The sequence below is a fragment of the Zalophus californianus genome, chromosome 10, assembly GCF_009762305.2.
Source record: "Zalophus californianus isolate mZalCal1 chromosome 10, mZalCal1.pri.v2, whole genome shotgun sequence".
Taxonomy (NCBI): Eukaryota; Metazoa; Chordata; class Mammalia; order Carnivora; family Otariidae; genus Zalophus; species Zalophus californianus.
In genome coordinates this window covers 96,358,370-96,374,618 of record NC_045604.1, presented here as the reverse complement: position 1 = coordinate 96,374,618, position 16,249 = coordinate 96,358,370, and the positions used below count along the sequence as shown (strand labels likewise).

The 16,249-nt window shown below is 42.4% G+C and overlaps 1 protein-coding gene across 1 annotated transcript; it reads left to right on the top strand.

The window, feature by feature from the left end:
- Nucleotides 1-1,871: 1,871 nt before the first annotated feature.
- LOC118356038 (TOX high mobility group box family member 4-like) lies at nt 1,872-4,395 on the top strand. Its single transcript, XM_035722345.1, has one exon. The coding sequence runs from the start codon at nt 1,880-1,882 to the stop codon at nt 3,737-3,739; it is 1,860 nt and encodes a 619-aa protein (XP_035578238.1). The 5' UTR covers nt 1,872-1,879; the 3' UTR covers nt 3,740-4,395.
- The last annotated feature ends 11,854 nt before the right edge of the window (nt 4,396-16,249 follow it).

Below are 16,249 nucleotides of genomic sequence, written 5' to 3'. Positions count from 1 at the left end.
AATTATTTTGAAAAAGAACAAAATTGGAGATCTCACACTTTCTGGTTTCAAAATGTATTACAAAGCTATAGTGATTAAAACAGTGTGGCAACTGGCATAGGATAGACATATAGACCAATGGAATAGAATAGAGAAATAAACCCTCAAACATATGGTCAAATGATTTTCAACAAGGATACCAACATCATTCAATGGAGAAAGCTAGTCTTTTCAAAAAATGGTGTTGGGAAAACTAGATATCCACCTGCAAAAGAATGAAGTTAAACCTTTACCTTACACCATGTACAAAAGTTCATTCAAAATGCATGGAAGAACTAAACATAAGACCTGAAATTATACCCTTAGAAGAAAACATAGGGGAAAAGCTTCAGGACACCAGAACCACAGACAAAAAAAGAAATTAGATAAACTAGACTACATAAAATTTAAAATTTCTGTGCATCAAAGGACACAATCAACAGAGTGAAGAGACAACTCATGGAATGGGAGGAAATATTTGCCAAGGTATCTGCTAAAGAGTTAATATCTGAAATACATAAAGAACTCCTACACTCAACAACAGAAACAACCAAAAATTAACCTGATTAAAAAGTGGACAAAGCACTTAAATAGGGGCACCTGGGTTGGTTAAGCAGCTGCCTTCAGCTCAGGTATGATTTTATACTTTTACAGCTCAGGTCATGATCTCAGAGTCCTGGGATCGAGCCCCGCATCAGGCTCCCTGCTCAGTGGGGGAGTCTGCTTCTCCCTCTCCCTCTGCACCCCCCGCTTGTGCACACACACACTCTCTCTCAAATAAATAAAATCTTTTTTTTTTTAAAAAAAGCACTTAAATAGCTATTTCTCCAAAGAAGATATACAAATGACCAACAACACATGAAAAGATGCTCAACATTACTAATCATTAGGGGAATGCAAATCAAAACCACAATTAGTTGCCACTTCATATCCATTAGGATGGCTACTATAAAAGGGGGATGGATAGTAAGTATTGGCAAAGATATGGCAAAATTGGAACCCTTGTACACTGCTGGTAGGAATATAAATTTGTGCAGCCATATGAAAAATAGTATAGTGGCTCTTCAAAAAGTTAAAAATAGACCTACCATATGAACAGCAATTCCACTTCTGGATATATCACCAAAAGAATTGAGAGCAGAGTCTCAAAGATGTTTGCACACCCATATTTATAGCAGCATAGTCACAAGAGTCAATAAGTAGAAGCAACCCACGTGCTCATCAACAGATGAATGGATAGACAAAATATGGTATCTACATACAATGAAATATTATTCAGCCCTAAAAAGGAAGGAAATTCTGACAGATGCTCTAACATGATGGAGCTTGAGGACATGATGCTAAGTGAAATAAGCCAGTCACAAAAAGAGAAATACTATAAGATTTCACTGTTAAGAGGTACTAGAGTAGTCAAATTCATAGAGACAGAAAGTAGAATGGTGGCTGCCAGGGGCTGGGGGGAAAGAGGAGTCATTATTTGATGACAGAGTTTCAGTTTTGCAAGATGAAAAAAGTTCTGGAGATGGATGGTTGTGATGGTTGCACAAAGTGAATGCACTTAACACTACTGAACAATACCTTAAAAGTGTACTATACACTTAAAAATGGCTAAGATGCCAAGCCATAAGATAAGATTTATCATATGTGTATTTTGCCACAATTAATAATTTAAAAAAGAAAGAAAAAACAAAAAAATTCCAAGCAGCCTATGTTATCACAACCTTGGATTTATCCTTATAGGCTTGTCCCCAGATATTAAATCAGTTCAGATGGTAAATTAATTACCTTCACCCATCCTGCATGCTGATGAAATATCAAAAACAAAAATTTGAACTGAGACGGTGGTAGCCGTTGTGTGAAGATGGAGTTTCCCGGAGGAAATGACAATTGCCTGACGATCACAGGGCCCTCGCACCCCTTCCTGTCAGGGGCCGAGACAGTCCAGGCACCAAGCTTGGGAGATGAGGAATTTGAAATCCCACCTATTTCCTTGGATTCTGATCCCTCACTGGCTGTCTCAGATGTGGTTGGCCACTTTGATGACCTGGCAGACCCCTCCTCCTCTCAGGATGGCAGCTTTTCAGCCCAATATGGGGTCCAGACATTGGACATGCCTGTGGGCATGACCCATGGCTTGATGGAGCAGGGCGGGGGGCTCCTGAGTGGGGGCTTGACCATGGACTTGGACCATTCTATAGGAACTCAGTATAGTGCCAACCCACCTGTTACAATTGATGTACCAATGACAGACATGACATCTGGCTTGATGGGGCATAGCCAGTTGACCACCATTGATCAGTCAGAACTGAGTTCTCAACTTGGTTTGAGCTTAGGGGGTGGCACCATCCTGCCACCTGCCCAGTCACCTGAGGATCGTCTTTCAACCACCCCTTCACCTACTAGTTCACTTCATGAGGATGGTGTTGAGGATTTCCGGAGGCAACTTCCCAGCCAGAAGACAGTTGTGGTGGAAGCAGGAAAAAAGCAGAAGGCCCCAAAGAAGAGAAAAAAGAAAGATCCTAATGAACCTCAGAAGCCAGTTTCAGCATATGCTTTATTCTTTCGTGATACACAGGCTGCCATTAAGGGACAGAATGCCAATGCCACTTTTGGGGAGGTTTCAAAAATTGTGGCCTCCATGTGGGATAGTCTTGGAGAGGAGCAAAAACAGGTGTACAAGAGGAAAACTGAAGCTGCCAAGAAAGAGTATCTGAAGGCTCTGGCTGCATATAAAGACAATCAAGAGTGTCAGGCCACTGTGGAAACAGTAGAATTGGATCCAGTGCCACCATCACAGACTCCTTCTCCACCTCCTATGGCTACTGTTGACCCAGCATCTCCAGCACCAGCCTCAACAGAACCCCCTGCCTTGTCCCCTTCCATTGTTGTTAACTCCACTCTTTCCTCCTACGTGGCAAACCAGGCATCTTCTGGGGCTGGGGGTCAGCCCAATATCACCAAGTTGATTATTACCAAACAGATGTTGCCCTCTTCTATTACTGTGTCTCAAGGAGGGATGGTTACCGTTATCCCAGCCACGGTGGTGACCTCCCGGGGGATCCAACTGGGCCAAACCAGTACAGCCACTATCCAGCCCAGTCAACAAGCCCAAATTGTCACTCGCTCAGTGTTGCAGGCAGCGGCAGCAGCTGCTGCTTCTATGCAACTGCCTCCACCCCGACTACAACCCCCTCCACTGCAACAGATGCCTCAGCCCCCCACTCAGCAGCAAGTGACCATTCTGCAGCAGCCTCCCCCACTGCAGGCCATGCAACAGCCTCCACCTCAGAAAGTTCGAATCAATTTACAGCAACAGCCACCACCTCTGCAGATCAAGATTGTGCCTCCACCCACTCTGAAAATGCAGACGCCTTTAGTCCCACCAGCTGTGGAGAGTAGTCCTGAGCGGCCTGTGAACAACAGCCCCGAGGCCCACACAGTGGAGGAAACCTCTCCTGAGACAATCTGTGAGATGATCACAGATGTAGTTCCTGAGGTTGAGTCTCCTTCTCAAATGGATGTTGAACTGGTGAGTGGGTCTCCCGTGACACTCTCACCCCAGCCTCGATGTGTGAGATCCGGTTGTGAGAACCCTCCTGTTGTGAGTAAGGACTGGGACAATGAGTACTGCAGCAATGAATGTGTGGTGAAGCACTGCAGGGATGTCTTCTTGGCCTGGGTGGCCTCTAGAAATTCAAACACTGTGGTGTTTGTGAAGTAGTCCTTCCTGTTCTCCAAGCCAGTGAAGACTTATCTGCTGGGAACATGTCTAAGAGCCTCTTTTTAAAAAACAAGTTGGGCTTCAGGCTTCTGCCTGATCTCAACCCATGATGGTCCTTCGTGCTTCTCCCCTTTTCTGTCTCTTCATCAGGGGCCATACTATGGAGCGAGGCCACTGAGTTGGCTGTAATCTGGAATTGCTTTTTACTTTCAAGTACAAGCAGAGATACCAGTGATAATAGCAGAGAAAAGGGTAAAGGGAATATGAACAAGCAGAACATAGGGGTGGTGATGGTGGGGGGTTGTTTGAGGAAACTCGGTATAATTGTCATAGGACATGCCTAAACAATTATTAAAATGATGGGAGAATATTCAGCTTTGAGCCTAGGCTAAAACACTGTGTGCATCCATTTTAAAGGGGATAAAAAGTTGCATTAAAGGTTATCTCTTAAACAGGAACGATTGCTGTCACACCTATACATTGCTTTGAGAACAAAAGTTTTCAACAGGGCAGGCACCTTGGGCTATAGGGAAAATACTGTCACCTGGGAGTTCCTTATTTATTTCTTTACAAATAATGTTATTTCTGTAATCCTTGATCCTCCCTCTTGCACTTACCACAGTTTATGAGTGTAAAAGACAGAAGTCTATATCCTTAATATAAGAGGTTTTACCAAAAAAACAACAACAACAACAAAAATTTATACTGCTATTGGTTTACACTTTCAGGTTAATTCATGACTTCAAGGTGCATCAGAAATAGAAATTCTAAGTTAGAAAATCCATGTGGCATTATTACATAAAATTGAACACTCACATGTACTATTGTGCGGGTTCTGGGCCTGTTTGCCCTCAGATCCACTCCTCACAGTCCCTTGATGTGCTCGGTTATTTGGCTGGGTGATTGCTACAGGCTACACATCTCAGGCAGCCATGTCAGCTGGCTTCCAGTTCAAGCAAAGGAAAGCAATGGAGGGAGAATGTAAAGCAGAAGAAGGAAGGAAGAAGCCAGGGTATTTCTCTCCCAGCACCCTCCTCCACCCTCACTGCCATCCCCATGTCAGGTAGCTTCTCCTGTGATGGCTGTAGCTTTCACATGGGTCCAGCTCCCACGGAAGAGGCCGGCCATGATTCTACAGCTTCTACAGGAGACCCTGGCCCTGGGATCTGGTAACACTAACACTTTGTTCCTCCATCCCAGGAGTGGTAACAGCTCTCTGCTATTGTTAATTTTTGGCTTGCCTTACCATCTCTTGTTAGGCTTCTCAGCCATCGTTATCATACCGCTCAGCAAGAAAAAGGAACAAACTATTGAAACATGCAACAGCTTAGACCTCAGGGGAGTTATACTGAATGAAAAAAGCCGGTCACAATATGTTCCATACTGTATGATTCCATTTATATAACATTCTAGAAATGACAAAATCACTGAGATGAAGAACAGATTAGTGGTTGCCAAAGGTTAAGATAGGGGTTGGGTAGGGAGAGGGGATGAGTGTGACTATAAAGGGATAATATGAGGGCTCTTTGTGGTGAAGCAACAGTTGTGTATCTTGATGGTGGTGGCTACATAAATCTACATGTGATAAAATTCAGTATGTGCACAGACAAACACAAATGAATGCACATAAAACTGGTGAAATCTGAATTGTCTGTGGATTGTACCAGTAGCACTTAACTGATTGTGACCCCGTGCTGTGGTGATGTAAGATGTTACATTTACATTGTTATCATTTCTTTGGATAAATGCCCACCAGTGGAATTACTGGAATTACTTGTGAATCTATTATTATTCCAAATAAAAAGTGATTAAATTTTTAAAAAGAAACAGATTTCCTGACATCTCCCTCTAATATGGACAGCAAATTAAGAACTTTTAGATGTTTTGTTGTTATCTAAGAGGTAAGCATAGTCAAAGTGGAGTTTAGCAAGAATGCTACTTGATATTGCCAACATAGCAGAGATAAATTAACAACATTGAACCAACATGGGTGGGGGTGACTTGCAGGGTAATGCAGAGGATGTTTCCAACGCATACCCTAACTGCCAATGACATATTCCTTGCAGTACTATAAAGGTAGGACATGAACAGGAACCAAAACCTCCAGGCCCTGTGAACAACTCCAAACGAACTCTGAGTATGTTCTGGTTATTTTTGTTTATTCTGAGGAGGATGGATTGAGGCTTTCTCTTGCTAGAGAGCTATGCGCATACTGGTAGAGAAAAAAATGACTTAATTTTAAAATTCCCAAGGAGGGGGTTTCAATTTATCTCTCTGGTAATAGAAACACATATTTCCCTGGTACCATTATTTTCTCAATCTACTTGGAAAATAAACTTTTTATATCATCCAGCATCTTTAGCAAAAATAAGAGAACCAGGGGGCGCCTGGGTAGCTCAGTCGTTAAATGCCTGCCTTCCGCTCAGGTCATGATCCCAGGGTCCTGGGATCTAGCCCAAAGTCGGGCTCCCTGCTCAGCGGGAAGCCTGCTTCTCCCCCTCCCTCTCCCACTTGCTTGTTTTCACTGTTTCTCTCTGTCAAATAAATAAATTAAAATCTTAAAAAAAGAGAACTAAAAGAAATTCAAAAACTCATAATTATCAAAACTCTCAGAAACCCCAAGCTTTGCCCCTGCCCATGGTACAACAAGATCAATTCCCTCCAGGATCCTCAGAAGTTATTTCCTTCTGAGTTAACTGCTCCATGCATCTGGGAATTACTTCAATCTTAGATTGATCCCACTGTAAACTTATATGACTAATTTCTGCAGAGACTCGTATAATACTTCCAGACTTATCACTAATAAGAACAAGCTGTATTGCCAAAACACCCACCTAAGCAGCTCTGCATGATCTGATACCTGGAGATTTGGTTTTCTGGAAAAGGATCAGGAAAAAACTGCCCATAAGCCTCTACAAAAAGGACTTTTAACAAATAACTGACACAACAATAAACTCCAAGTTGTTGATCCCTGTGTTCATATTTCCCAAATAAGACATATATCACTTTCTCCTGAGTACTGGGCATCTAGTCCATTAGTGGACCTCACACTGAGGATTCTTAGCAATTCTCTTAGAAGTTGTTGACTGTGGGCAGCGTCTCTCCCAGATGATGGAACGAGATGCTAATTGAACAGCTTCTGCAGAAGACAATAGAACACGATTGATTTTTTTAGTTCTTCAGTATCCTTTTCCATACCCTTTGTTCTCTTGGAAATCTTACCTATTATTGTCTTTAACACCCCCTCTTTAACTGACTAAAGTTTTCTTAATATGATCTTCTGTATCAGGGCACCTGGGTGGCTCAGTCGGTTAAGCATCTGCCTTCAGCTCAGGTCATGATCCCAGGGTCCTGGGATTGAGCCCCGCATCGGGCTCCCTGCTCAGCGGGGAGTCTGTTTCTCCCTCTCCCTCTGCCACTCCCCCTGCTTGTGCTCTCTCACATACATTTTTCTGTCAAATAAATAAATCAAATCTTTTAAAAATATGATCTTCTGTATATTCCATCATTCTATTACTTTTGCCTCCCAGTGGTTTCTCTTTCTTACCTAAGGAAAAAAAAAATATGCTGCTGCATATTTCTCAGACCTTAGCTACTGCTCTGAGTTTTTTTTTTTCACAGATAGGCAGGCAATGCTTTATTATTTTACATAATATGCATATTATAAAATTTTAAAATCACCTATTAAATGTTATCTATCACTAATCTAAGTAAAGTACAATATACCATTTTATTTTATTTTTATTTTTTTAAGATTTATTTATTCGAAAGAGAGAGAGAGTTAGGGAAGGGGCAGAAGGAGAGGGGTAGAGAATCTTCAAGCAGATTCTCTGCTGAGCATGGAGCCCAATGTGGGGCTCGATCCCGGGACCCTGAGATCATGACCTGAGCCGAAATCAAGAGCTGTCGCCTAACAGACTCAGCCACCCAGTTGCCCTACAATATGTCATTTTAAATTTATTTTTATTGGGGCGCCTGGGTGGCTCAGTCGGTTAAGCGCCTGCCTTCAGCTCAGGTCATGATCCCAGGGTCCTGGGATCCAGCCCCTCATCGGCTCCCTGCTTGGATGGGGAGCCTGCTTCTCCCTCTCCCTCTGTTGCTCCTCCTGCTATCTCTCTCTGTCAAATAAATAAATAAATTTTTTTTAAAAAAAGATAAATTTATTTTTCTATTTTTTTTAAAGATTTTATTTATTTGACAGAGAGAGACACAATGAGAGAGGGAGCACAAGCAGGGGGAGTGGGAGAGGGAGAAGCAGGCTTCCTGCCAAGCAGGGAGCCCAATGCGGGGCTGGATCCCAGGACCCTGGGATCATGACCTGAGCTGAAGGCAGACACTTAATGGCTGAGCCACCCAGTCGCCCCTTATTTTTCTATTTTTAAAGTATAGTTGACATATAATGTTATTATGTTAGTTGCAGGTGTACAACGTAGTGATTGGACAATTCTATACATTACTCAATGCTCACCACAATAATATGGCGTAGTAACCATCCAACAATATTACAGTATTATTGACTGTATTATTATTGACTACATTCCCTATGTTGTACTTTTCATCTGCATAACTTATTTATTTAATAACTGGAAGTTTGTACCTCTTAATTTCCTTCATCTATTTTGCCCATCCCCTCCTCCCCTCTCCCATCTGGCAACCACCTGTTTGTTCTCTATTTATGTTTCTGTTTTTGTTTGTTTGTTCATTTACTTTTTTTAGATTCTACATATGAGTGAAATCATATGGTATTTGTCTTTCTCTGCTTATTACACTTAGCATAACCCCTCTAGGTCCATCTATGTTGTTGCAAATGACAAGATCTTATCCTTTTATATGGCTGAGTAATATTCCATTGTTTATGTATATCACATCTTCTTTATCCATTCATCTATTGGTGGACACCTAGATGTTGTAATGCTGCAATAAACATAGAGGTGCATATATCTTTTCGAATTAGTGTTTTCATTTTCTTTGGGTAAATGCCCAGCAGTGGAATTACTGCTGGGATTGTATGGCATTTCTATTTTTAATTTTTTGAGGTACCTCCATACTGTTTTCCACAGTGCTTGTACCAATTCACATTCCCACCAACAGTGCAGTGAGGGTTCCCTTTTTTCCACATCCTCACCAACACTTGTTATTTGTATTGTTCCAAATTTTTTTTAAAGATTTTTTAAAATTTATTTGAGAGAGAGAATGAGAGAGAGAGAGAGAGCACATGAGAGGGGGGAGGGTCAGAGGGAGAAGCAGACTCCCTGCTGAGCAGGGAGCCCGATGCGGGACTCGATCCCGGGACTCCAGGAACATGACCTGAGCCGAAGGCAGTCGCTTAACCAACTGAGCCACCCAGGCGCCCCTGTATTGTTCCAAATTTAACTCATTGCTGGATCTGTTGCCTCCCCACCTAATCCTGCTTACAAAAAAAAAAAAAAAGTAATAGCTTCAGATATGTCAGAAGGTAGATTTCCTTCCACAAGTCCTTTCCGGTCTTAAGTTTTCCTCACATAATTAATTCCAAAGTTTGGTCCTATAAAATTGGACCTGAACAAAATGCTTTTGCTGAGGTCATTATATCTGTACCAGTTAAACCTAGGTTATCAGGAATGGGAATTAATGTTGGGGCTATTCTTACTATAGACACTCTAACCTACTTACAGTAATTGTGTAATTCCGCTCAAGGAATCTGTCCATCTCAAGAGTCCAAATATTGTATACGCTTATTGTGATAAATGATATTTATCCCTCAATTCAACCTATGCCTCACTAGGGTCCTACTTCTTATTTAGACATCAAGCTTTTACCTGCTGCGGCACACTAACTTATCCTGCATATTCAGGGTGACTGTTAGAGCCTCTCAGATATTTTCAACTACCACCTCTCCAGTGGATCATGTTTTTCTGACAATGGTACCTAGAAATCTCTGAAATGAGACAAGAACAAGCTAGTCAGGAAAACTCCCAGGAGGGATAACCTACTCTCTTATCATGCATACAATATGAGCTTCACCTCCCAAAGAGGGATAATACTACTGGAAAAGATGATCCAAAACTTGTCTCTAACCTCAGCAGACATCATAAATGATACAACATCTACTCAGCAGCCAACAACCAATTTAAATTTAAATTTATTAACCAAGGGGAAAGTTATACTTTAGCAAACACCTCTTGCTGCACCTGCATAAATACAGGTCAAGTAGAAAAGTCTGTGACTCTGCTAAAAGAAGTCACTTGAATTTTTAAAAAAGACAACCTGGACTTTGGGACGTTTTCATTGCCTGGACTTGATAACCTGGGCCCCTATCTTCAGGGCCTATTACAAGAAATAATAACCAGTTTGTTTCTGGTAATTTCCTGGAATGTAGTTGGCTGATGTACCAAATTGAGACTTCAGAGTCTCAAATGCTACTGTGCAACCATCATCATGCCAGAGGACTCAACAACTCATGCTGTAACAAAAGGAAAAGGTGAGACCGACTAAATCTAACTATGAATGTTCTCTCCACAATCTCCTAATGAGCAACATCGTGGCAATGGTGAAGAGCTGGGTAGTAGACTAAAGTCCTGAGGCTGACTCCATCTGCCCTTGGCTAAGAAGGAGACCGGGAAAAAGAAAGCATCCTCTGACAGCCTAGAGCTGGCCTGGCACTAGCATCTAGGCTTTGGTGTTGATAGGAGCCCGTATGACACAACTAGACTGTGGTTTTCTCTTGATGAACATAAACAAAACACCAACACAACAAGACAAGGCCACCACTGTGATGGATCAAGACAAAAACAAGACCATTCTATCATGACTGAACACAAACAAAAACAAGAACATTATCCAAACAGAAATGACCAAACATCCCCATCCTGGCTAATATGATAATTATGCTCCTTTATCAATTATAGCTTTAGTTTTGCTCCTTTCTTCCCACCTTTTAGATAAAAATTTTTAAGATATCCACGGGCATCTGGGTGGCTCAGTCGGTTAAGCATCTGTCTTCGGCTCAGGTCATGATCCCAGGGTCCTAGGATCAAGCCCAAGGTAGGGCTCCCTACTCAGTGGGGAGCCTGTTTCTCCCTCTCCCTCTGCCTGCTTGCTCCCCCTGTTTGTGTTGTCTCTCTCTCAGATAAATTAAATACATGCATACATACATACATAAATAAAATAAAAAATTTTTAAGATCTCCAATCACAGAACTATCCCCACTTCCTCATAGCGTTCAAACCACAGCAAATCCTCTTTCCTTGAGCCTTCCCCAGAAACCTAACACAAGCTCAAGTCCTATGATAAGTCATTTCTAATATCTTCTTACTGAGATGCCCTACAATTTCCCATATGGTGTGGTCTCCCTCATTGCAATGAGTCAATAAACCCAACTTTGTTCAATTATAGGTGTATTCTTGGTTGCCTTTGACAGGAGGGCATTGTCACTGGAAATCAGCAATTGGCGTTTTTTTTTTTTTTTTCCCCCACTGAAAGATACTGATTTTTTAAAAAGTTAACTCAAGGGGCGTCTGGGTGGCTCAGTTGGTTAAGCGGCTGCCTTCGGCTCAGGTCATGATCCTGGAGTCCCAGGATTGAGTCCTACATCTGGCTCCCTGTTGGGCAGGGAGCCTGCTTCTCCCTCTGACCACCCCTTCCCCATGCTCTCTCTCTGTCCTTCTCTCTCTCAAATAAATAAAATTTAAAAAAAAAGTTAACTCAAGGGGCGCCTGGGTGGCTCAGTCGTCAAGCGTCGGCCTTCGTTTCAGGTCATGATCCCAGGGTCCTGGGATGGAGCCCCGCATCAGGTTCCCTGCTCTGCGGGAAGCCTGCTTCTCCCTCTCGCACTCTCCCTGCTTGTGTTCCCTCTCTCTCTGTGTCTCTATCTATCAAAAAAATAAATAAAATCTTTTAAAAAATAAAAAAGTTAACTCAAAACAAGTTTTAAGCAGTCTGAAATTATACAGTAAGGTCTATGGGTTTGATTTGGCCTGAGGGCTGTCAGTTTGCAACCTTTCAGTTGGATGATGTAAAGATTAATATAAAGATGAATAGTTAACAGCCATTAAGTACCTAAGTTGAACCAGGGATTGAACACACACTTTCACATGTACTGTTTTATTTAATGTTCTTTTCTACTTAAGCCATTCAGAACTCTCTGAATTCTATTCATGCTGTGCCATTTGCAAGGTTGCCCGCTGCATGTTTGACTATAAATGAGGTCAAATCCCTATTTTACAGGAAGATGCTGATGTATACCGGTTCCTTCCCACTGTGAGCCTGTAGCCATAGGAACTGTGATCAAGTACACAATAACACCTCCATGATCAAATCCCTGGGGAACAAAGTTCATTTTAATGAAGCTGGTCTGACTACCAGCAAGCTGGGGGACTTTCTGGGCTTCGCAGCAGTGTGCTGCCTCCTGACTTTCAGCTGGCTCTGGAGGAGGATAAAGCAGAGCTATCTCAGGTATGGGCTTATTGGGAGCTGGGACTGGGGCCAGGCAGGAAAAGGCTGTGGGGAAAATTCTTCCAGGCATGCTGTTCCCGAGGAGAAAGCAGGAGAAGGGCCTTGTATACCAGGTCCCACGGTCTCTGAAGGCTTTACCAGTTCTGTGAGTATATGAATCGCGCCTAGAATTTAGGATTCTGCCATCACCCAGGGCATTGGTTAGAATCTTTCAGGACCCTTCCAGCACTAGAATCATAGGAGCAAGGGACCCAATTCTATGACAACTTTGGCTTGTGAAAGTGGGAGGAACAGAAAAAGCTTTAGGCTAGGTGCTGGAGTTTATACCCACTAACTCACTTCCCTTTCTGTATCCTTGCCATTTCCCATATAATATGTCCTTCCCTCTATTCTCTAAAAAGTCCAGGGACCTATGGCTTCCTCTGACTGCCTGAGGAGAGCCCTGGGAATCTTAAGCCCACCCAGCCCCTGCCTTTCCCCTTTGCTCTGCTCTGTGGACCAAGGTTTCTGCCTTAGTTTCCCTGAATGTCAAAACAGTTTCCCTAGGACTGGGCCTAGCCCTGACTCCTTGGCATCCCAGACTCCCCTGGACAGTGCTGGCCCTTGGAGTCAAGACTGTCTTCCTGTGCTCATAATGTCAGGGTGAGCCTTGCTGTAAGAAACTGATTACTCAGAACCCCATTCTGAATATAGCCACTACATAGAGTCTCCAACTGCCCCTCATGTACTATGTGGATCTTAACAGCCTGAATCAAGATGCTTTGGGCACAGTCCAGTGCGCCATGGCCACATTGCTCAAGGAGCGGCTCTATGCCAGATCAGGTTCCCAGCCCAGATCTTGTCTTCTTTACCACCAGACCATTCTGCTGACAAGACATCTCTCTGGCCAAGCTGCTCAGTTTGAAAGAGATGACCAAAAAAGTAATGAGATAAAGACAGAGACAGAGACAGACAGAGAGGGAGAGAAAGAGAGAGATACTGGGACAGAGGCTCCTAAAAAAGATGTCATTTTTCAATCAATCAATCAATCACCTGAAGCATAATGGAGGGCTGCATCTCTTCTCCATCCTTGCCCAATATGCACCTTTGAAGCTTTTTTTATTATTTAGAAAAATTTTAATTATTATTGAAAAGCTGATACACATGATAAAAAATTCAAACAATAACAGAGTATGCCGTAAAAATGTTTCCCGCCCCCACCCTGACCTCTAATTCTCCTGTCTAGAGGCAGCCCCTGTTCAGAGTTTCTCCTTTATCTTTCCAAAACATACTATGCATATATAAGCATGTGTGTATCTAATCTCCTCCTTTTTGTGAAATACACATATTAACATACTATAGGTTTTCCTACATTATACTGTTTCCACTTGAATAAGCTCCACTTGGAGCTTATTTCCGGTCTGTACATGTAGATATGTCTCATCCTATTTAGTAGATGAATCATATTCTATTGCGACCCTACTGATGGGACAATTCCATTGGTTTTCTTTGTTTGTTTTGATATTATAAACAATGCTACAATGAATATCTTTGTAATGCATCTTGAAATACATGAATAAGTTTGTCAGATAAATTCCTAAAGGTAGAATTCCTGGGTCAAAGGTTATGTCCACCTTGATAGATATTTTCACTCTGTCCTGCAGGGAGCTTAAATCAATTTAGACTCCCATCAACACTGAGGGTGGGCCCGTTTTCCCGTACCCTCACCAACGGGGTATTTGCAGACATTCAATCTTGGTGTGGCTTTATTAGTTTATTCATCAAAATAATCCATGTAAATTATTGTCAGGTCCTGACCTGAGCACAAGAATGTAGAAATTAATAGGACAGGTCCTAAACCTTGCCCTCATAATCTAGACATGCAAACTACAATATTATCTGGAAAATGCAACAACGGTACAAGGTACATAGGTAGCACAATGAAGGGAGGGGTTCATTTCATCTGTTTGAGGGAGAGTGGGGCTTGTTCACAGCTAGGGAAAACTTGGTGAATAACCCAATATCTGAGATAAGTTTTGAAGAATTCATTTATTTAACAAACATGTGTTAAGTGTCTGTTATATGCCAGATACTGTTCTGGGTTCTTAGGATATATTATTGACATAAAGATTCTTGTCCTCATGAAGCTTATGTCCTAGTGAGTCAATAACGAGTAGACATAATGAATAAGTAAATTATACAGTATATTGCAAGGTGATAGGCACTATGGAAAAACAAGCAAAATAGTGTAAGGGGGATAAGGAGTGTCTATGGTAGAGGGGGATGTGAATAGTAATTTTAAGTAAGGTGGTCAGGTAGACCTTGTCAAGGAGGTGATTTTTGAACAAAGACTTGACAAAAGCAAGTTAGGAAATATCTAAGGAAAAGCTTTCCAGGTAGAGACAACAGCCAGCACAAAGGCTCTCAGGTAACTGTGGGCCTGACATATTTGAAGAGCAGCAAGGAGGCCAGTGGAAGGCTAGTAGGAGCGGGGGTCAGAGAGAGGATATGGGCCTTTAGGCCACTGAGACAACTTTGGTTTTTCCCCTAGGTAAAATGAGAAGTCATTGCATGGTTTTAAGCAGAGGAGTAACATGATCTTCCTTTAAAAAAAATTTTTTTAAAGATTATTCTGGATCAGGGCACCTGGATGGCTCAGTTGGTTAAGCATCCAACTCTCAATCTCAGCTCAGGTCTTGATCTCAGGGTCGTGAGTTCAAGCCCTGCATTGGGCTCCATGCTGGGTGTGGAGCCTACTTAAAAAAAAAAAAAGATTATTCTGGATGTTGTATTTAGACTGTGGGATGGGGACAAGGGTAGAACCAAAGAGTACAGTAAGTCAGAAGTGAGGTGATGGCAGCTTGGACCAACATGGTAGTAGTGGAGATGGTAAGAAGTGGTTGGATTCTGGATATGTGTTTAAGGTGGAGCCATTGAGCAGGAAGTGGCATGAGAGATGAAGAAAGGAGTTAAAAATGACCTCAATGGTTTTGGCCTGAGCTACTGAAAAAAAAAATTGAGTTTCCCAAACTGAGATAAGAAGGCTGAAGGTAAAGCAAGTGTCAGGGGGAAAGACTGAGTATTCAGTTTGGGATATGTTAAGTCTCTGAGACCTATTAGACATGCAAGTGGAGATGGCAAACAGGCAGTGAAATATATGAATGTGGAGTTTGAGAGAGAGAAGTCTAGACCAGAAATATAAATTCAACATGTAAATGATGAGTATGGATATTTCAGGCAGATGAGGGTGGGAGTGATCCACATGGAAGAAACAGCTTAGGCATAAATATTTGGATTAGTAACTTATGTCTGGGGAACAATAAATGCTCAGTTCTTATTGGGGTTTGGTTTTTTTGTTTGTTTGTTTTTAAGATTTTATTTATTTATTTGACAGAGAGAGACACAACAAGAGAGGGAACACAAACAGAGGGAGTGGGAGAGGGAGAAGCAGGCTTCCCCCCGAGGAGGGAGCCCGATGCAGGACTTGATCCCAGGACCCTGGGATCATGACCTGAGCCGAAGGCAGACGCTTAACGACTGAGCCACCCGGGCGCCCAGTTCTTATTGGGGTTTAAAGTACAAGGGGGTGAGAGCAGTAGAGGATGGCGCTGCAGAGGTCAGCAGGAATATGACTGCCAAGGGCCTTATGGGACAAACCAGGAAGCTTCAATTTTACCACGAAAGCAGTGGGAGATGAATGATCAGACTGGTATTTCAGCTGGGGAACAAGTCTGGAAATGGTTTCAATAGTCCAGGCAAAAGAGGTGTTGAGGGCTTGCACAAAGGCAGTGGCAGGGGAAAGGCAGAGGGAAGAGTGGATTTGAGAAATATCTGTAGGGCAGTAAGGTTTCAGACTGATTAGATATGAGGGTTCAGGAGTCAGGAAGAGGCAAGGATGATTCCAAGGTTTTGGGCTTGGTAAGTGTACAGGTGGTGGTGTCAACCAAGACAGGGAACAGTGGAGGTGGAGGGGCGCAGTTGCAGATAGAACATGGGCTCATTATGAGTCCTTTTAGATATGCTGAGTTGGAGGTGACAGTCAGATGTTAGATATATTAGCCAAAAGGTTTGCTCTTGAGATTTTGGATCCATTAGAAT